The sequence below is a fragment of the Engraulis encrasicolus genome, chromosome 14, assembly GCF_034702125.1.
Source record: "Engraulis encrasicolus isolate BLACKSEA-1 chromosome 14, IST_EnEncr_1.0, whole genome shotgun sequence".
Taxonomy (NCBI): domain Eukaryota; kingdom Metazoa; phylum Chordata; class Actinopteri; order Clupeiformes; family Engraulidae; genus Engraulis; species Engraulis encrasicolus.
In genome coordinates, this window is record NC_085870.1 from 23,162,661 (window position 1) to 23,184,479 (window position 21,819).

A 21,819-nucleotide genomic window follows, 5' to 3' on the forward strand; every position below is an offset into this window, starting at 1 on the left:
AAAACAGAACTTTTAAAAAAAAATAATGACCAGATTTTTAAAAACCCACTACTGAATTTATATGTTGAAATTATACTGTGGGCTGATAGATAACACTCTTACTTCTTCCAAACAATATCGACAGTCAGTGAGCAACCAACTGCACCTCGAACCCTGCGAATAGCAGTCATATCCCTTGTCATGTGGCCCTCCGATGGATAAAAAAATGTGACCCTCCTTTATCATGAAAGTTGCCCATCCCTGCCTCAGAGGTTGAGGCACAACTCACATGGCACCACAAAACCAACCTCCATCACAAAACATGGAGCAACATGGGACAGTCATGGCCCAATGCAGTGGTTCCCAAACTTTCTCAGCAGGGCCCAATTTTGGACTTAAGAATATTTTTGAGAATTATTGAGAATTATTTTTGCACACATGCAAAAGTGAATGTCTGTAGCTCCTGTACTGTAGAAACGTACATTGCTGGATGTTAACTATAGGCTATCATTTGAAAGAATGCGGAATTTGTTTTGTTTTTCCCTTGTCTTTTCATTTCCCCTAAAAAAGTATTATTTCGCAGGCTGTGTGTTCTTGCTTGGATGGTATGAAAGGCTCCAACCCCGCTGCTGGTTGTGTTTTGACGTCAGCCTGCACCGACAGCTACTGTCACAACACTGCTCAATGCCAGACTGGGCACGATGGCATTCCCAGGTTGGTACAGAACATAGCCATGGAAGTTAGAGTTAGGCTAATCCCAATGACCTCAGTGTTCCGTTTTTTACACAAAGATGGCGGCTCATGGAGCCTTTGACACACAAATCTCCATTGACATAGTTCCAAAACAGTTCCAGGAGGTGGGCGTAGAACACAGAAAGTGCGGTAAATGTAATTCATTTTAATTCGTTTTACTTCAGCTTTGCTTGTTATATAGTAGTTCGGTGTTAGTCTCTAACGAAAAGAAAGCCGCTACCTAGAATTACTGGAATCTATGTACGTCATGTCACCAACCGACTTCCTGTACCCTAGTTGCCACAACTCTGCATTCCATTGTATGGACCATGTATAGTCTTATGTAAGATCATTTCCATGAACTACAGTAGTTCAGTGCTCTGTATGCTCTGGACCAATGGGTGATTGGTTCAAATTTTGTCGTCCAAACAATGGGTGTGGGAAGATAATGGACATCTATTTTAATTGCAATGCTTTATCTTTGCTTACAGCAGACCAACAAGATAGTGTGAAAATTAAAATACAATAGGTTTGTTACTTCTCCGCTAAAGCTACTGCTTGAAAAGGCATCTGAACCCCAAATGTCCCTGGGTGTTGAATGACCCCCTTTCCACTTGTATGTCTTGAACCACCGCTTGTCCACCTGTATAGGCGCATTCAGGCCGACGGAGAACCGTGCCGATGCCCGTTGCCGCACCTAATCGCGGACCAGACAGATTTTAGCGTTCATGAACCAGAAAGTTGGCTCGCAATGCGAACCGCAAAATGCTTGGTTTTTCTCCGCGAACCATGACGAAAAAGTGGCCGTCAGCAGGTTAATTCCGGGTAACACAGTTACGTGCAGAAAAAGTTCAGAGCTCGGTATGAACATGGGCGGTTCGCAGGTAAGCACTTAACTGGTACGGGCACCTGCACCGGCTCCGTTCTGGTCGACCTGAAAACAGTGTAGGCTATGTGTGGAACCACCCCCTGTCCACCTGTATGTGTTGGACCACCGCTTGTCCACCTGTATGTCTATGATTATTGCTTGTACACAGACGATACTGTAAATTTCATTGTTGAACTTATAGGTAGGCCTATAGAAAGGTGTTGTTAGGTCTTACCATCTCTACTGCTTAGACCTACGTACATTGTCAATGTAGAACGTGGGAACTCCCTTCATCCACATCAGGTTCTAAATGTATTTTGAAGAAGTGGACGTTATTTTTGACCGTTTTCTCAAAATATTGTTAATGCAATTATTACTCTGTATTTTGACACACCTGGCATTCTTAGAATACTTAGTGGTGTTTAACCTGCATGTTACCCTGTTTTTTTGTCTTGGGAAAACATCTGTAGCATCTGTATGTATTGTTTTAATAGCTCCTTTATCATACAAAATCATACATACCGTACAGGACCTTGTGAGTATTTTAAAAAGTGTTTGGTGTATAAAATGTCTTTTACTTTAGGTGTGTGTGCAGTGCTCAAGAAGTTGGAGATGGACACAGTTGCTATGGCAGCATCATGCAGAGGATTATTGAGCTAAACCATGATGGATACTTGACAGGAGCGATCTCATTATTCAGTAAGATTTTTGGCGTTCAGATGTTCAATCCTATAAGAGTTGAAGGAGAGGATTGTGCACATCCCAGAGAAAGGTGCAGGACGAAGGTCAACTGTAGTTTTCAGAGTGAGGAGTCCGCACACTTAGAATCCTTTTTGAGAATCCGGCCATGAAAAAATAAAACACAACAAAAAGGATTCTACGTGTGCGGACTCCTCAGTCTGAAAACTACAGTTGACCTTCGTCCTGCTCTGAAAACTGCAATCCTATAAGAGTGCGATCTCATTATTCAGTAAGATTTTTGGCTTTCAGATGTCTAATCCTATAAGAGTGACAATGTGTAGGCCTAATGACGCGATGATTTGACACCATGTGATATGAGTCACTCCCATAAACTGCATCGTGGACACATTTTCTAACCAACATCCTTTATGATTTTGCAGTGCACGCATGTGCGAAGCACAGATTCCATCAAATTTGATCGCACTCACACTGTCAACAACAAGCCATTTACAGACAAGAAATGACATACTTTTCGGTAACACTTTACTTGGCGCCTGTGTCATATGCATGTCATAATACAACAGTGTCATAATAGTGTCATGACACATAGATAAGTCATAAACATTATGTCCTTGTCATAAACATTTTATGACTGTTGGCCTTAGGCCTAAGTGACATTCGGTTATTATATGGCAAAGACAACCGAATGTCACTTAAGGCCAACAGTTTTAACAACAACATCAAACAACTGTTTTATGACATGGACGTAATGTTTATGAGTCTGACACGTGCATAACTGTGCCATGACACTGTATGACACTGTAATGACATGCCTTTGACACCGGCGTCAAGTAAAGTGTTACCTACTTTTCTTACTCTTAGATATAGGATGTGGATTTAGCGTGAGCCAAGGAGGACCATTCACAGCTCTGGTGCCGGTCCTGAGTGGAGCATTATCGGTGAGCAAAGTGACACAGTACACTATATATCTCCCCTAAGGCTGCATACACTCCAAACATGGATGTTACAGAACAAGGAAATGAGCTTATTAACAGCAACAAGTGAGAACGTGGATTTTCTAACTGTCTGTCCCGAGTGAATTGATTAGAGAAAAGGTTAAATTCAAGGTGGAAAATCCGCTTCATGTCACAGAGTGTCTACCGGATGTCCAGTAATCACGACTGGCAACATTCGAATGCTCGGTGGGCTTTTGAAAAATCCACGCTTTTGCCTTCGCAAACAAAACAAAACGGCAAAACTGCATTGCGAGTAGAAATCCACATTGTCCAATTCTCTCTGAGCGCTTTGTTGTAGTATAATAGTGTGCTAACTGCTTTTAATCTTGCTTTACCCAAAGGGAGTGTCTGAATCCTCTCTGTGCAAACATCACCTTATATTGGGCCAGCATCTCACCACGGACCTCCAAGGCAAAGACTTTTGGACATTCAGTGGGGAAAAAATCAGGTTTAAAACGGACAGGGTATTTCTGCTCTTATTGTTAACAATACATGCAGTTGCTTTCTATCACTCAAATATCTTATTCTTCTACTGCGGAATAATCACCATTTGTTTATGTTATTCGTTCCCTTATTTACCTTAGCTTTGTAATTGCAGACATTTATTTTCATGAGGGATCCAGACACAGTGTTTACAATAAAACAGTCTGATCTGCCTGCTGCCAATGGAATAATTCATATCATTGACAAGCCCATCACAAATCTCCCAGCTGACGCGTCAAGCAACATTAAGGTAGGTACTGTATACGCTATCAATATTTTACGTATTTTACGCAATATCAGTATTTTGGAATACATACTGTATATGACCCGTAAAATACATTTATTTTAAGAAAAAAAAAACATTAATTGGTTCATGTTGTGTTGATTCATGTGTTATCTTTATAGTTGGCCAGCAAAACAATTGGAGAAATCTTTGCCGAGGACACACAATTTAATCGATTTGTATCTCTTGTAGACGTAAGTAAATCTTAACCTGTTCAGACACAGCGTTATAAATTTGCTGTTACCAGAATGGCAATGACCAAGTTGTGGTGCATTACTAAAGGAGATCATACATGTTCATACATGTACAATGTTCCACTGGTGGAACGGCCACATCTTCAACTACAGGGGCATTTAAGATATCGCTACCCACAAAATACGCACATCCACAGAAAGTGAATCGTTAGAGTAAATTAGTAAATTGAATTTTAAAAAGTTTACAAGCCAGCCAAATGTCAATAATGTCTTCTTCATTTACAATAAAAAAAATATGTTGGAAATCTATTTTGGAGCCATGTCAGTGAACACCCCAAACCACTCAGTATAGATTGCTCTGTGTTAGACTGTAAGGTTATGGTTACCATTCATAAACGCATTGAAAACATATTTTCTGACTCCCAAGTAGGGATGCAAATTATCGATTAATTCATTAGTCATTAGTTGATTGCCTTATCGATCGACATACGATTAATTGATAAGCGGCATTTTCCCTCCGAAAACTCGATGTTTCCAAAAAAACCTGCTAAATCTAATTTTTTTTATTAAAAATTGAGATAAAATGCTACATATAAATTACTTCTATTTATTTTTTTAAATTCTAAATGTTCCCACTCTTCACACACACTCTTCACTTGTCTATTTCACCTGGGTCTCTTGCCAGTTGAATTGTCGATCAATTGTGATTAATGGTTTTTTAATCGATTTATGCATTCATCGATTAAAGTCAATTAATCGTTTGCATCCCTACTCCCAAGTCTCCTACTTCAAAGACATTCTGTTTGACGACGTTAATGGTCATTCCATCAGCAAATTGGACAAGAGAATCAAGTTCGGGGAGATAATACATTTTGATGAGTTCAGGAAGACGCTACAGGGGAGGTCCCATGAGAACTGAAAGAGATGCTACATAAACAGAAGTGTTTTATTGTCACATACTCATAGATTTGCATTTATGAGTATGAGAAAACGCACCCGGAAGGCACACCCTAATTTCGAACAGGCATTTCAAGGCTGTTGAGATCTTTATGACCCATAAGCCGTCTTAGCCTGCTTGTGTGGATCTGAATGCCCCCGCCTCCATGCCTGAGAGCATCAAATACTGCTTGTTGAGATATTTTAGTAGTATTGTTGAAATGTTGTTTGTTGGACAGTTTGGTTCACGTCAAATGTGTTTTTGATAGCAATACTGGCATGACATTCGTTTCTTTTTTTTTTCAAACATTTCTTTATTAAGATTTTGTTCTTTAACTCAAATAAACAACAACCCCAAACCCCAGGCACAAAAATCAAGCAAAATAAAAACAACAACAATAATAATAATAATCATCATTATGACATTCATTTCTACGTTCTCCAGAATTGTGGCACTACTCTGCCTCTGAGAGGTCCTGGACCGTTAACTGTGTTTGTCCCCACCAATAATGCCATCGACAAGTTCAGAGACGGCAGTGTTCTCTACATGCTGTCCGAGGTGACCAAAGATTCACTTTTTTCCACTGTCAATGTCAAATGCAAATTACAATAATAAATTGTCAGGTTTAAAAATGAGAATACATTCTCTGACTAAGGCACTCCAAATTAAAATGTCTGTATTAATATCACAAGTCCTACATGGACATATTATATATGTATATACTACATATTAAAAACAAGGCCTTAGTCAGAGAATTTATTCTCATTTTTAAATCTAGAAGTACTATACCTTGGACAAAGAAGCCAACAAAAAATCTGGATAAGAGCACGCCATACTCTACAAACTTAAAGTACAATTAAACTGTTTTAATCAATCACACATATATAATGCTGTGTCCTGATATATACAGGCTCAACACAAGCTGCAAGAACTTCTGAAGCATCACATGTTCTCTGAGGCAGCGGTAATACATTTTTGTTTGGATATTTTGTATGTACTGTATTATGACCAGAATTGTTAAGTTGATATACTACTAACCTCTGATTCTTTCAAAATAATACAACTGATCCTACATGTTACTCACTCCACAGATTAAAGTAGACCAGCTGGCTGGCATGCGCGAAATTCCTTCAATGGCCAAGCAAGTCATCAGTATTCAAGTCAGCAAAGATGTATGTTAAAATCACTTGTCATATGTCACTTCTTTAGTGCTTAATAATAATAATAATAATAATAATAATAATAATAATAATAATTGTATTTGTATAGCACTGTATCATACAAGGCATGTAACTCAAAGTGCTTAACAAATGGGAAAAAAACATCATTGTTAGAGATGGCTTTAAAATGAGAGATATAGAGGATAGGCAGAAATAGCAGGTAGGCAGAGGAAGAAGTGATAGATAGTGGTTGTAGAGTCATAAGGTCAACGTAGGTTAGGACCAGGATTCTTAGATGCGTAAGGTCCATAGTGGCTGGGCCTAGCATAAGTCATAGAAGGTCACACAGAAATTGGAATGTGTAAACTTTGTGACATCTGATCGACCACAGCTGATCTACTATCTACATATGTACTGAGTGCCCATTAATAGTAATTGTCAATATTTAATGTTCCAATTCAGTGGGACTTGGTGCCCCCAAGATATTTGGCGCCCTAGGCGACCGCCTGGTCTGCCTATGCCTAGCGTCAGCCCTGTTTATACTGTAGGATGTACCAATTGTTGTATCCAATTCAGTGGTTGCATCCAGTTTGATGGGAAAAGTTAAATGAAGCGGTCTGTTATTGTTACATAGTAGTACATATGCAAAATAGATCTTTTTTATTTGTTACCTTTTGTAGTATTTTTTGTATTATGTTGTTTTTATTTTACAGGGAAGAATTTTTCTTAGTGAAAAAGACATACCCCTGCAAACTAGGGATATTGTTGCATCCAACGGCATCATACACATCATTGACGGCGTCCTCGTCCCTCCTTCCATTGTTCCGATATTACCACACAGATGTGACCTCAATGAAACCAAGATTATTCAAGTAAGTCAGTCAAATAATTATCAGAATTATGATGTGATTATGTAAAGATGACACATTGACATTGTTAATGACATTAGCCAAACAGCCAATAATACCGTAGAAGTTGATTTCCTATTTTGTTGTCATATCCAAGAATATATATCCTGAATATTTTCAGAAGACCCAAGTAGATATTATGTTGTGATCTATGAATAAGAACATATTGCATACAAGTTTGTAAATGTAATTTGGATGGAAGCACATAACGTCAGGCTGTTTTTTTGTTTTTTTTGCCAAGCTAATGAGCACAGATGGTCCTTGACAAGGTGCTTCCATTAGAGTGATGCCTCTGCAAACCACCAGATTGGATGGTCATGCGAGAATATAATGAAACTATACATCAGACGCATACTGTGGTTGCATACCTATTGAAGTGAAGACTTAGTAGCAGCAGTAGTTTATTTGTCGCAGTATGGGCAATTGTCTAGCAGGGCAATTGTTAGGATTACAAACTCACTCATACTTTCTCACAAAACATTTCAGACACATATATTTTATGAATGATGTAAACTATTATCTCACGACTGCAGTGCACACACTACCCTGCCCATATCACTGTTTAAGTTATTTCAAGCTGGTGCAATTAGTGATATTGGTCAATTGTGAGATGAATCCATGAATATTTACTTCGACACCATTTCTGTAATGGGTCTTCATAGAATATGTTTTGTATCAATATACAGGGTCCTTGCGTAGCATGCAGCTATCTTTACAGGACTGAATGTCCCCCTGACAGCATAGAGCTGGTAAGACCACCTTTAATTCATTGGTATTATATTAATTAATTCTCATGATCGCTTTTGACACCATTCAAACTTAATGTTACTCTTCAATCTACTTAAAAAGGCAGTTTGTAACAAGAAAATCCTAATGCAACATGTTTCACAAGACCTGTTAAGCTTGCCCTCTGACAAATGGGTTTACCAGGCAAGTTGGCCAAACCAACACTGTCAGAGAGTTGAAATCGACATGGCTAACCAAGCACAGAAAGCAACAGGGACTGTGCGTTTCTCTTAAGCTCCTTTTTTGTTTTTTTATGGTTCATTGTTAAGTTTAAATAGTTGAAAGGGTGCCAGGGTTTGCCACAGGTAGGCAACAAATGCCCCTATCAACAGCAATTTTGATTCCGGGGGTATCTATAACAATCCCTAGGGTGTTTGAATTGACACATCTAAAACTGGCTGATAAATCACCATGAAGTGCATCCCTTTTTAAATATCTTTTGTGGCTTTGTATGCCTTTATTGATATGACTGTGAAAAAGAGACCAAAGTAGTGTGTGTGTGAGAGAGAGAGAGAGAGAGAGAGAGAGAGAGAGAGAGAGAGAGAGAGAGAGAGAGAGAGAGAGAGAGAGAGAGAGAGAGAGAGAGAGAGAGAGATGGAGACAGATCAGGAAATGACCTTGTGTCCCCAGAGTAGTGGCAAAGAGTGTCTATTAGAGTAAGATATTTCAGGCTGGTATACTTTTCCCGGGATCCATATGACGTCGGGTTAACACGCCTCTAGGAGACCTTTGGTTAGGAGACCTGTAGATGTCGGTAGTGCTCATGTTATGCAAGCCTCCACCAAACACCACATAAAGAGAAGAAGAAGGATGGGACAATGCCCCCTTAGGAGACCGAACTTGCATTGAGTGGGGGAAGTTCGACTTATCTTTCTCTGATAGATGCTCTTTGGAAATAGGTCCCTAGCCAACTGAGGCACAGCGGCCCCATGAAGTGCATCCTACTCATTGCTTTATGCTATTCATTGTTGAAATGACTGGTTATAGTACCTGTTGCATACAGTATAGACAGAGATTCTTGAAGTATAGAGATATGCCAACATAATAGGTTTCTATGGGCACCTAACATGACCAGGTTCCGGTCTGCCTAAAGGGGCGTGTCATAATGCTCCTAGCATTGAATAGAACAGTCCTCAGGTCTGCCTAGGTCTGCCTAAAGGGGGATTTCCCCCCAATAATAGAACCCGTAAACAATGGGCCAATGGAACCTCTCTCTCTCTACTCTCTCTGGTACAGAGGGATATGAATAGGAGCTCATGGAAGCACAAAATACCTACCGTACACCCCACTAGCATCGGCCATTTCAAATATGGCACTGCATGGACCAGAATTTGGCAGGAATTTGGACCAAGTGTGAGCACGAATTTGAGTTGGGTTGGGCACAAGCTCTCATGTGCTCACATGTTGTTGCTGGGTAGCCAATGTGGTTTTAGGGCAACTCTAACCATTCGGGTGCCAATGAGTTAACGTTAACCACTGTGCACCACACTGTGTTCAATAATTTGGGCACAGCATCTTTAAACACATGATGTTAAAAAAATTGTGATTGGTCACCGCTCATCTGTTTAGAAGGTGCTAGATTCAGTTGAAGTTTCTGTACAAAAGAAGACAATCCGCACACTTCAGGTATTTTTTGTGCAAAGCTGTGTAAATACACATGATGTTGAAAAATAATTAATTTGCTTGCGTCTATGACAGGACGAGCATCTGAAGGGATGTGAGGCGCCTCCAATTGCTGCATTTCCAACTTCTAAAATCATGGGCTGTGCCAAGTACTGTAGTGTGACAACAAAAACGGTGAGTTCTCACTTCAATTCCACTACACTTAACCCATTGATGCCTAAAGCACCCACAAAAAACAACTGCTGAATGCCTAAGCCCTTGTTGGCTTGTTATCTGAACCTCTGATGCATATAAAAACATGAAATAAGTTGCATTTAAACCCTAAAACCCTCATCTTGCATTAGAATGTGTTCACTCAGCTGTAACATACCCACATTTGTATTAAAAAAGCTAAAATCTCATGAGCCTGAATGCAGAGTATGTGCCGCTCCAGGCACCAAAGGTCAAACAACATATACAAGTCATCAGGCATCAATGGGTTAATCTTCAGGCCCAATGTTTGACTTCAAGAAATGTTCCCTTCTTAGGGAAGTTTGCAAGCTGATGATTATCATTGTGATGATTTATTAAGATGATTGCATTGAGTACGGCCAGCAGCACCATGCTATGGTAAACTGCTCCAACTTGATTAATTTTTGCTAATCTAAATGGTTGAAGTGCTACTGACAAATCCAGAGCTGGAAACTGTTTTATTCCAAGACTGACTATGCCAACCTTGTGTATTTGTCCATATACTCGAAAACCAATTTCTTTTCTGGTGGTTTTGCATTCCCAGAAAGAGTGCTGCAAAGGCTTCTATGGCCCTGACTGTAAACCCTGTATTGGTGGCTTCAGCCATCCCTGTTATGATAAAGGAATTGTAAGTACAAACATTCATTCATTCGTTCATTCATTCATTCATTCATTCATTCATTCATTCATTCATTCATTCATTCATTTATTGCAATGCAATGCATCAGCTAAAATATGTGAGACTAAAGTATGCAGTACAGTGCAGTGAGATAGTTGACTTTGAATGTTGTTTTCATGTAACATTTAACACACTCAACAGTTTTAACACACACACACACACACACACATCAAGAGGTTTCCCGGTCTGGGCCAGCTCTGGCATCTCAGGTAGTCCAGTCCCCAATGATGATGTCCTTCTGAGTGTCCATCTGTGTGTTGTTAAACAGCTGAATTGCCCATGGGACAAAGGACTTCCGTAGTCTGTCAGTCCTGCAGGTGAAAGCACAGAGTCTGTGGCTGAACAGACCCAGTTGGTTAGTGAAGGTGGTGTTAAGGGGGTGTAGCTTATTGTCAATAATAGAGTCCAGTCTGCTCAGGGCTCTGCTCTCAGCTGTTGAGGTGAGAGTCTCCAGCTCCATGCCCACCACTGACCCCGCCTTCCTCACCAGTCTGTCAAGGCGTCCAGCGTCTCTCCAGACTGTTGAGGAAGGCGGGGTCAGGGCATGGAGCTGGAGACTCTCACCTCAGTGCAGGCCTCCGCCAAAGGAAGCTGTTTGATAGAACATTTCACTATGTTACACCCTATTTTTTCAAGTCTTTATGCCTTCTTCTTGTGCAGCTAGAAACTGGAATGTCAAAATTCATGCATTTTTGCACAGTATTTTCATTAGGCATGTTGTGTTTTTTTTTTAAGTTACATTTTCACAGCTTAAAGTCTATTGTTGTCTACACAAAATCTCTTGAACTATTTGTTTCAGTGTCTTGATGGGATCCAAGGCAATGGCAGCTGCCAGTGTGCCCCGGGCTTCGAGGGAATAGCCTGCCATATCTGCTCACATCCAGACAAACATGGAGAAAATTGCGATGAAGGTTTGGATGTTACAGTGACGTAGATAGAGCTGCAAGTACACATACTGAATCCTGGCAAAGCTCTTGCAGCAATACAGCATTATAATCAATGTCCTTACTACATTACAGTAGTTTTTTTTTTTTTTTTTGCTCCTCTATAATAATGTTTATTTGATATACATTGATATACTTGATATGTTTTGGAATAGCCTTTAAAATATAGAAAAAACTCAAATAAAAAAGATGAGGCACTTTATAAAACAAAATGACTATAATTTTCTTTAAATGGTTAATAGTGTTAGAACAGCAGTAGCTGTTAAAACCGAGCAAAATTATTTTATTCAACAACGGTGTGAGAGTATTAGATAAACTCCATCACGAGCAGGATCTGTTGTGCATTTTGCACTGTTTTGACTTGGTAAGCCCCGGGCATAGCAACATTAACCACAGCTTCCATGCCAGTCAGTTGAGAATTTTCACATTTTTTCCACCCCTAAATGGGTGCCATGAGCAGATCGTGACAGCACATTTTGACAGCATAGTTGCATGCAGTCTACATAATGTAGGTTATTGTATAATATATGCTCTATGTATGGATGCTGTTGCCCAGTCTTGCACTTTATATGTCTGTGAGGGTTTTGTGTAGGTACTCTAGGTGTAATGTACGTACGTATGTGCACTGTCTATGTCTAATTGTCTATGTCCACACTTAAAGTCCATGTCTATGTCTGCATGGGAAAGTAAGAAACATAATTTCAATTCTTTGTATGACCAGTGCATGTAAAGAAATTGATAATAAAACCGACTCGACTTGACTTGACTTGACTTGACTTGATAATGTTGTGATTCTCTGTCCTTCTGCTCTACGTAGATTGCCGGTGTGTCCACGGTGTTTGTGACAACAGGCCTGGCAGCCAAGGGGTGTGCCGCCGCGCCTCCTGCCAGGAGGGCTTCTCAGGCGACCTGTGTGACAAGACACCCTCCCCCTGCAACTCAGATGGAGTGTTTGAACACTGCCATTTCAATGCCTACTGCACATACAGTGGCAGCAACACTATGTGAGTAAAGACACACTGACAATGCACATACAGTACTGTATGTTGCTGCTGAAAGGTGGAAAGGTGGGAATGGGACTTCTTTGACATTGTAGAACTTTGCTCTGAAATTCATCCTGGTCCTTTTGATGTACACACTGTACTGTAGGTGGTGCCAAAGGGCTGTATTGGTTTCATCTCCAGTGGCTTGCGCAGTTTCAGCATTATGACAATATGAAAAAAAAACATTGAAATTACGTTGACGCTAGAGCCATCACTCTTTACAGCTGCCCGTTACACATAGGCTACTGCATGTTTGTATTTGATTTGAAGAGGTGTCACCTACTAAATGCTGTTACCCGTATCTTACAGATGAATTATTAGTTTTGCTCATGTGGCAAAAGTACTTGTGGCGACATCAAATCTCTTGTGTTGGACGATTTCCTATGTATGCTATTGTGTTTGCTTCTGACGAGGACCTTTCCTTTTCAGATGTGTGTGTAAATCAGGTTATGACGGGGATGGACATACCTGCATACCTGTTAATTACTGCCTGAAGCCGGACCGAGGGGGTTGTGACTTAAACGTACGTGTCCTCTCTCACTGTGTGCAATAGGCATTGGTTTTAGATCGGTAGTTGATCAAGCATTCCCAAAGAGAACAGTCATATTGCGTAGCCCTTTAACGCACTCCATTCCACCTGTGGAACACTGTTATAGGCACTGAAAAAAATTGCTACCATAATACTACACCACTATCACAGTACACAAGGCATGTAAGCATTGCGATTTGGTCATTGCCATTCTGGTAACAGATCATTTATAAAAGGGCCGTGTATTTTAAGCTTATTATTCGTTGCATTGAAAGCTAACATTCACAAACTCCACAGTATGTGACAATGTGCTGCCTAAAGTCTAAGAATATACAGTATAACCCTTACCATTTGCTCCATTTCAACCCATTTAAATGCAATATGTGAGGCATCTGGAATATCCAGGATATGCCTATTTAGTATATTATCTTAATGTCTTTTTTAGTCATCATTGTAACCGGTTCTTGGTCTATAAGGAATAAAAAAAAATAATTAGATACGTAAGTTCACGAGTAGACAGAGATTTTATTAATTTATTTTAAATGTTAAAAAGTTAAATTGACGTTTAGAGACTTGCAATGGTGATATGTGGCTGTCTAGTCTAATTAAGGTTGTCCCATGTGTTTTCATTGCAGGCCCAGTGTGTGTATGCAGGCCCAGGAAGGCCCGTATCATGTGTATGCAATGAGGGCTGGACTGGTGACGGTTTAGTCTGTGCAGGTATTAATAACTGCTTGTTGGACAATCGAGGGGATTGCGATAAAAATGCAGAGTGTCTTTCTACTGGCCCTGGACAGGTAATGGCCTATAGTTTCTCAGTGAAGTCAAAATAACATGTAGCCTTTTTTTATAAATGATAAATAAAATTAACATAAAACATATTAAGAACTTAAATATTATTTACAATCTACAGTATATCATAGACATGTAATAACAATAATAGAAATCATAGTAATAGTAGTAAACATAGTAGTAGAGTAATAGTAATAATGGAAATAGCAATATTTATCATCATTATTATTATTATTGTTATTGTTATTGTTATTGTTATTGTTATTATTCCTACTATCTAAATGAGCAAAAGGAGAGAGCAGAAAATAATAATATTAAGAACTGAAAGGAGAAAGAGAGTTAGAGTTGAAACTGGAATTAGATTGACTTCATGTGAACAACTGTTTTGTGTTGTGCAGAACGAGTGCACATGTAAAAAGGGATATATGGGCGATGGCAAGATGTGCATCATGTCGAATCCCTGTCTGCGGAAGAACGGAGGATGCCATCAAGTGGTACATTTCTGCTTCATGCTACACAAACCCAGACCACAATGTATCCTTAGGGCCTCCGCACACTGGCTCCGACAGCACTGTGGAGCACTTTCACTTCCGACACAATTCTGACCTCCAAACCCAATTTACACCTGACGAAGACCAGACTGCATGGTCGAAACGTTGTGTTAATAAACCTGGAGCAGCAACAGTGTGCGGACCTTCCTTCTTTTCATGTTTAATCGTGTTTAAGTCTGGCACCTGTCTAATCTGGATGTGAGCGCTCTCCAAAACGCTACCCCAAACCCAATTTCACACGAACATGGCATGGATAGTCAATGGACGGCTCCGACAAAATAGAACTCGTCTCTAATCGCTTGTCGCCATCCGCAAAATGTCCGCAGACATCGGCGCCGGTGTGCGGCTTTATATTGACAACAATGGAATCGAACTTCGGCGGAGCAGTGCTCTGCACTTTGTCAGAGCCGATGTGCAGTAGGCCTTCCACTACATGTACAGCAAATTCTTACAACAACGTGATGAAAAAAAATCTGAAATATGTCAAGAGGCGTGCTGTAAATATGGCTATAACGGTTTATTCATTTCACTTTTACAAATGGGCATACATGTCTGTTAATCAGCACAGTTGAAATCACTTCTGTTAATGAATAATAATAAACGCACAGCAGATAATGTCATAATACCATCATGTTAGCAATTCGTATCATGGCTATAGATCAAAATGTTTATTTTAATTTTGTTATAATTTATTTTAATCTGCTCTCAGGCATTATGCAAACAAAATGGCACTGGGGTACGCGAATGTGTGTGCCCTGAAAACTTTGAAGGTGATGGACTCACTTGCTATGGCAACATACTGATGGTATGTATATTACTGCAACTACACATTTAGGAAACTCTTACATTGATTGCTGTTTGAAGAAAATAGGCATAATAATAATAATGATACAACACAAACAACTACAAATACTAGTACTACTACTACTAATAACAATAATAATCATAATGTCCATTTTGATTATGCAGGAACTGGACTCGAGCTTTGAGTACTCTACATTCAATCGCTTACTTCAGGTTTGGCTAATCATATTTTTAATATATAAAGAAATAGTTAAAACTAGATAATTATGTTTTTTTTAACAAGTATTGGTTATCCCGTATGTGATAGATGAATCCAGGCTATTCAATGGATATACAGTAAATTGTAACCTTTCAGTTTACTTTGTATTACTTGAAGTGTGGATGGAAGACTTCTCTAACTTTTTTAACATAAACTTTCGTTTCAGAGATACCATCATACGTATGATCTCTCTGGCAACATCACAGTTCTGGTGCCCTCCAGGAGTGCTTTCAGAAATCTCAGCAGAGCAGAAGAGACGTTCTGGTTTGACTATTACAGACTCCCGCACCTGATAAAGTAAAGTGGGATTTCACAGGGCCTGAATTTTAACTGTGTGCATGGGCAAACTTAGGCCGGCCGCACACTGTCTCCGACAGCACTGCGGCGCACTTTTGCTTCCGGCAGAATTCGGACCCCCAAACCCAATTTCACACGAACATTGCATTGATAGTCAATGGGCGGCGCCGACAAAATAGAACTTGTCTCTAATTGCTATCCGACATCGGCGAATGTCCGCGGACATCGGCGCCAGTGTGCGTGGTTCTATTGAAAACAATGGAATCGAATTTTTGGAATGGAAACTTTGTCGGAGCCGGTGTGCGGAAGCCCTTACATTATATGACTACATCCCACAAGATTGCATGTCAATTAAGCCCCCCACATTTGGGCTTGCATGCCCATGGGGACCCTGGTTCGAGTCCGGCCGGGGTCATTTCCCGATCCCACCCCGTCTCTCTGTCCCACTCGCTTCCTGTCACCATCTCAGACTGTCCTATCAAATAAAAGATTGCATGTCAACATTGCATGCCAAACATTGCATGCCACACATAATACATAGAGCTTGAGCAAATATTTTGCCCATTGCTGTTAAACTAATTTTCTTTCTTTTTTTTTCTTCAGAGCACACGTTCTAGATGGAGTGTTTTCCACTGAGGATTTACAGAATAATTTCAATAAGCAGCTGCCAACGCTTCAGCCAGACACCAAATGGACCATCAGGAACTCAAGTGGGGTGTGTTTTTTTTTTCTTCAGATTTTTTTGGGTCTTTTTTTACTTTATTTGTTAGGACAGTGTGAGAGAGGTGGACAGGAAGCGAATTGGGAGAGAGACGGGGAAGGGTCGGCAAAGGACCTGGGACGGGAATCGAACCCGGGTCAGCCGCATGGCAGGGGAGAGCCCTACCGGTTGGCCACGGCAGGGCCAAGTGGGGTGTGTTGAGCTGGGGCCCACGTACCAAAGCCTGTGGGATTCTACTACATGTTCTTCTGAGAGTCTGTGTCAGCCCATTGAACCGTATAAGTCCAGTCTTAAGCACTTTTAGCCCCTTTTATGAGTCGTGTGTAATGCCATTGAGTGGACCCTGCAGAAATATTGATCTTTGCCGTCTTCATTATTTGGTTAATTTGGGTTTTGCCTGTAGCCTGATGTTTTGAGACAAAATCAAAACAACCATTTTCGAGTTTCAGTCCCATGATTCTTCAAGTTCTTTTTCTTGATCGTGAGTTCGAAATACGCAGCCCTGGTTACATTCGTTCCACGACGGAGTGATTACTAGGTGTGAGGAGTTTCCGGGGAGGATGTAAGCCTAGATATTTATTGCCATGCATTTTATAGTCATGGCTTCATTTTCAAGAATCTACAAACGTAGTAGCAATAGCCATCTCATGTCTGTTTTTTGTTTTGTGCATTTATATATATATATATATATTTCACCTATTATCTTTTCTTTAGGACATCATGATAGAAAACGCCACGATTCTTGTCCCTGATGCGCGAGCAGTGAATGGATACATCCATATCATCGACACTGTATGTAATTCATTACTTATTCATTTTTCATTGGCTAAATACACAGAGGTTCTATATACAAGCTGATATATCAGTCAGTAACATGAATAACGTATGTGCAACACCAGCTTGTATAGGGCCTCTATACAGGGCCGCTGACAGCTTTTGCAGGGCCCGGGACAAAGTCATTTGAAAGGGCCCCCAATATACTACACACAATGTGATGAGAACCCAATTTTGGGCCCCTTCTCTCCCTGGGCCCGGGACAACTGACCCCTTTGTCCCCCCCTGTCGGTCCCTGCCTCTATATACAACTAAAACTCTATGTACAACTATGTACATACTTCATACCACCCCTTTCTGTTGAAATTAGAACTGCTCCAACAGTGGCTTTAAAAAACTAAAAGAAAAGAAAATTGCTTGATTACTCTATGTCAACATAATAAAATCCACAATTGACCAAGTTTTGTTTCAATAGATGTTACACTTTCATTTTAACAACAATCATTCTTCATCTTTTCACACCTTTTTTTCATTTTTCAACCACATTGTATGATGACTGAGTATGTTAATGAGCTATATAGTATTTACTATAGAATTCTTTGATTGATTCATGTATAGCGTAAATTGTACCAAATAATAAATAAACGTGCTCTATTCTATTGTATTCTATTCTACTCTATTCTATTATACTCTATTCTACTTTATTCTGTTTGGTTTGATTTAATTCTATTCTATTCTATTCTATTCATTTCATTGGCCGTTTATTTCAGGTCTTGAAGCCTCCCCTGTCAGTTCTCCCTCCCCTGCCACCAGAATTCATGGATTTTCTGGATAAGACTCCTATGTTCAGCCGGTTTAGAAAAACTGCACTGGTAAGATATGGACATCACTGTAAAGTTTGAAATTGAGCCGAACCTGGATCCTTTGTGTGTAGTTATTTTTGCATGTTGCTTTTATTTTTCATTTGTAGCATTTCAACCTATCCATGGAAACATTGTCACAAGGCTGCACCGTTCTTATTCCAGTCGACAGTGCGATTGAGGAATACCTAAAAGAAAAGAATTCTACAGAACTGGTAAGTTACATTTACAAGTTTTCAAAGTGTGACTGTGAAACCCTGATTTCTCTTACTAAAATGACTCTTAATTGAAACAGGACCAGGATGTTTTCAAATATCACTTTATTCCGGATGAGCCAATGTTTCCTGAACACATAAGCGATGGAACTTTACGAAGCACACTACTTGGAGATTCCTATCAGATCATGTTTCATTTTAACAGCAAAAATCAGGTATATTTAGTATTCACATATAGTGCCTTTCACTTAAGCTAATCTTCGGACTTTGATTAAAAAATGTCCATAAGAAAACTCCATAATGACATCAGTTTTTTTTTTTAGACGCTAGCAAATGATGTTCCTTTAGATGGGACATTTAATGAAATCAGGCGCGGAGTTGTCATGGGAATACCAAAAGTTTTGGAAATCCATAAGAACCGCTGTAACAAGAATGTGTACACAAGAGTTTCGGTAAGATGAATTAAATTATATTAAAAGGTTTTTCAGTATCGTGCCAATTTTCCCTGTTCTATTTTAGTGTACCAGTATAGTATGCAGTACTGTATTATGCAACATACATCCCTAACCCTAAGGTACAATTTGGGACATTTTTATATACAGTACCTCTACCTCATTTTATCAAGATCATTGTCAGAAGATAATGTTTTAACATCTTATCTCAGGGACGATGTGGGGCTTGTGATTCTCCTCCCAAATGCTATACCGGAGCCAAACCAGTAAGTGTTTCAACATCTTCTCCTTCTCTGAAATGTGGTGTCTGCCAGCAAGTCTATATATTTAGGAATATAAAATGAGGAGCAAGTAGTACAGGGCCTCAAACTGTTTCATGTTACAGTACATGACATTGAGATGACCCACACAAACTGGTGAACAATAGTCTGACCATACTGAGGAATCTGTTGAGGAAACATAATCTGTATTCTAATTGTTTTGTCACTATGATGACTGTAACCAACCCCTATCATCGACAGTGAGAGGCCTGTGACCAGAAGAGAATCATGTGTATAAATTGTTGGGGGGCTTTTTTCTGACAGTAATTGGCTGTGGGTTGTGCTTCTCCATTCATTACAACAGCTTCACTCAGTTGAGGCAATCAAATCTTTTCCTCAGTTTACCTCTGCCAGTGCCTTTATACAATGTTCTGGCCTCTGGGCAGAGCGCTAAGGAATCAATAGTGGGAAAGATTAAGGCTGAATCCCATTTCACCCCTCAGCTCTACGCCTTTCCCTTTCCCCTTCCCCTCCGTTTTGCGCGTTCACGTGTAGGGATAGTGGCGTCCCAATTCACGTTAAGACAGAGGGGTAGACGTAAGGGGAAGGGCTTTCTACCCCTACAATTGGAGATTTTCCGTGGGCACACTCCAAACGGAGGGCTATGACAGATTTCCTGAGTGCATTGCAAATGCCTTTAAAAATTGACGGCATCCACAACAGCACACAAACATAATATAACCGTAATTGACTGTTTTAATAATTATTCCATTGCACTAAGTTTTACATTGTGCCAATGTGTGATGGTCATTTTCTCCATGAAACGCACATGGAAAAAAATCGGTATCAACGTCAACATAATGCATGGAAGTTATGAAGGTTTTGAAAAGGGGTCGCGGAACACTTTTGTCCTTTTTTAAATTGTTGCGCGAGTGATTACAAGCAATATCGCTTTAACCATAGAGAGGCTTGTTTTTGAACACTATCTGTCTCATTCCATAATTGTTGGAGGGGTGTCTCAATTCATAGGGGTTGCGTTTCAAGCCCTATGCCTTACTGCTCCGTTTGAAGGGGTGAGGGGCAAGGGGAAGGCGTAGGCGTAGGGGTAGAAATTAGAAACGGGATTCGGCTCTTTAGTCTTAAATTCATAGGAATTATTTTAACAAACAGGCGCTACCAAGGCCAAAAATAGACCCTAAAACATCTACTGACTTATATAATTGATGTATTAACCTCTCACATGTTTCATGGTGTGATAAAATGTCTTCGATTGTCTGATCCTAGTTGAAAGAAAGTTACCCACCAAATATGAGGCCTAACTGCAAATACAGGAAAAAAGTGGGAGCAAAAAGGAGATCTGTGTCCGGCTGTCAGATGCAATGCTTGAAGACCGTACCGGTGAGTGAATCTGGATGCTATACTGTAGATCTACACTCCTTTTATCCTTTTGTTGACACTTGGTTCGATGGAAACATAATGATTGTTGTCATCATCATCATCATCGTATCGTATTGTTTCGTTTAATTTGCAGGAACACGCATGCTGTCCAGGTTATTACGGGCATGAATGTTTTAAATGCCCCGGGAAGATAGACAACTGGTGCTACAGCAACGGGAAGTGTAACGACAGCATAGTGGGCACGGGAGAGTGCCTCTGTAATGAGGGCTTCCATGGCACCGCCTGTGAGATGTGCCAAGCAGGACGCTACGGAAGAGACTGCAAGTCAGGTCAGATTCATGACCCATAATGCACCTCCTCAGCCATTATTACCAGGGCTGGACTGGCAATCTGGCATAGCGGGCCTTTTCCCGGTGGGCCCCACACCCACGTGGGCCCCTATTTTCAGAAATGAAAGAAAAAATTGTATATACTATATATTTTTTTTACATTTCTGAGAATAGGGGCCCACGAGGTTGCGGGGCTCACCGGTGAGTCAGTTGTACACCTCTTATTATTCTGGGCCCCTTTAAACCTGAAGTGCCTGGGGCCTATTTCTCCCCCAGTCCAGTCCTGGCCATTACTCTTTGTTGATACAGTTCATATCATACAATGATGCATCTTCCTTTTATGTTATATATATTTATTTATTATATGTATAATATTATATATTATAATTTATCTATATATTATTACGCAAGCAAATGAAATCACAGTAATCACTGTAAGAAATCAAAGTAAACAAACATACTAAAATCAAGCAAAAATGTTTTAAGTAAATATGAATTAAAATATTGTTTTAAATGTTAAAATATTAATTATTCTGATGGCTCTAACAAACCTTGCGTTGTGATTTGTGGCACGTGTTGCAGCCTATGGTGCTGACACAGGGTATAGTCAACCATTTTTTAATAAATGCCCCCTTGACTTCATCATGAGCCCCCCTTTGCCCCCCTGGTCCTCTTCTTGTTCTTAAGTGGAAGTCAAATACAGCAAATTAATAGACTAAATTAATACATAGTTCCCAAACCTACAGTATTTGGTTTTATACAAAATGTTTTTCTACCTCTTCTTACAGACTGTAAATGTGTCCCGGGTCATGGGAAGTGTCGGGATGGAATAGATGGCGATGGTACATGCGTCTGTTCAAAAGGCTGGAGAGGAGAACAGTGCCATTTGGGTTTGTAATTATATTTTCACTAGTTTGTCCTTGAGTGCTTGGTGTACAGTATACAGTGAGGAGAATAAGTATTTGATCCCTTGCTGATTTTGTTGGTTTGCCCACTAATAAAGACATGATCAGTCTATAATATTAATGATA

General features: G+C 40.0%; 1 protein-coding gene across 1 annotated transcript in view; it reads left to right on the plus strand.

Moving 5' to 3' along the window:
* The window catches only part of stab1 (stabilin 1), a 70,326-nt gene that overhangs the window by 8,483 nt on the left and 40,024 nt on the right, over positions 1-21,819 (plus strand). The window contains exons 9-39 of the mRNA XM_063215232.1: positions 563-693; positions 2,163-2,278; positions 3,143-3,219; positions 3,618-3,740; positions 3,875-4,009; positions 4,165-4,236; positions 5,618-5,731; positions 6,084-6,137; positions 6,265-6,345; positions 7,047-7,205; positions 7,928-7,990; positions 9,726-9,824; positions 10,426-10,509; positions 11,360-11,471; positions 12,322-12,508; positions 12,977-13,070; positions 13,712-13,873; positions 14,267-14,362; positions 15,129-15,224; positions 15,389-15,436; positions 15,649-15,779; positions 16,383-16,494; positions 17,215-17,292; positions 18,045-18,146; positions 18,245-18,349; positions 18,430-18,564; positions 18,673-18,801; positions 19,014-19,067; positions 20,346-20,459; positions 20,593-20,788; positions 21,577-21,678. Coding sequence (XP_063071302.1) covers positions 563-693; positions 2,163-2,278; positions 3,143-3,219; positions 3,618-3,740; positions 3,875-4,009; positions 4,165-4,236; positions 5,618-5,731; positions 6,084-6,137; positions 6,265-6,345; positions 7,047-7,205; positions 7,928-7,990; positions 9,726-9,824; positions 10,426-10,509; positions 11,360-11,471; positions 12,322-12,508; positions 12,977-13,070; positions 13,712-13,873; positions 14,267-14,362; positions 15,129-15,224; positions 15,389-15,436; positions 15,649-15,779; positions 16,383-16,494; positions 17,215-17,292; positions 18,045-18,146; positions 18,245-18,349; positions 18,430-18,564; positions 18,673-18,801; positions 19,014-19,067; positions 20,346-20,459; positions 20,593-20,788; positions 21,577-21,678 — 3,361 coding nt within the window. The remainder of the gene's footprint in view (positions 1-562; positions 694-2,162; positions 2,279-3,142; positions 3,220-3,617; positions 3,741-3,874; positions 4,010-4,164; positions 4,237-5,617; positions 5,732-6,083; positions 6,138-6,264; positions 6,346-7,046; positions 7,206-7,927; positions 7,991-9,725; positions 9,825-10,425; positions 10,510-11,359; positions 11,472-12,321; positions 12,509-12,976; positions 13,071-13,711; positions 13,874-14,266; positions 14,363-15,128; positions 15,225-15,388; positions 15,437-15,648; positions 15,780-16,382; positions 16,495-17,214; positions 17,293-18,044; positions 18,147-18,244; positions 18,350-18,429; positions 18,565-18,672; positions 18,802-19,013; positions 19,068-20,345; positions 20,460-20,592; positions 20,789-21,576; positions 21,679-21,819) is intronic.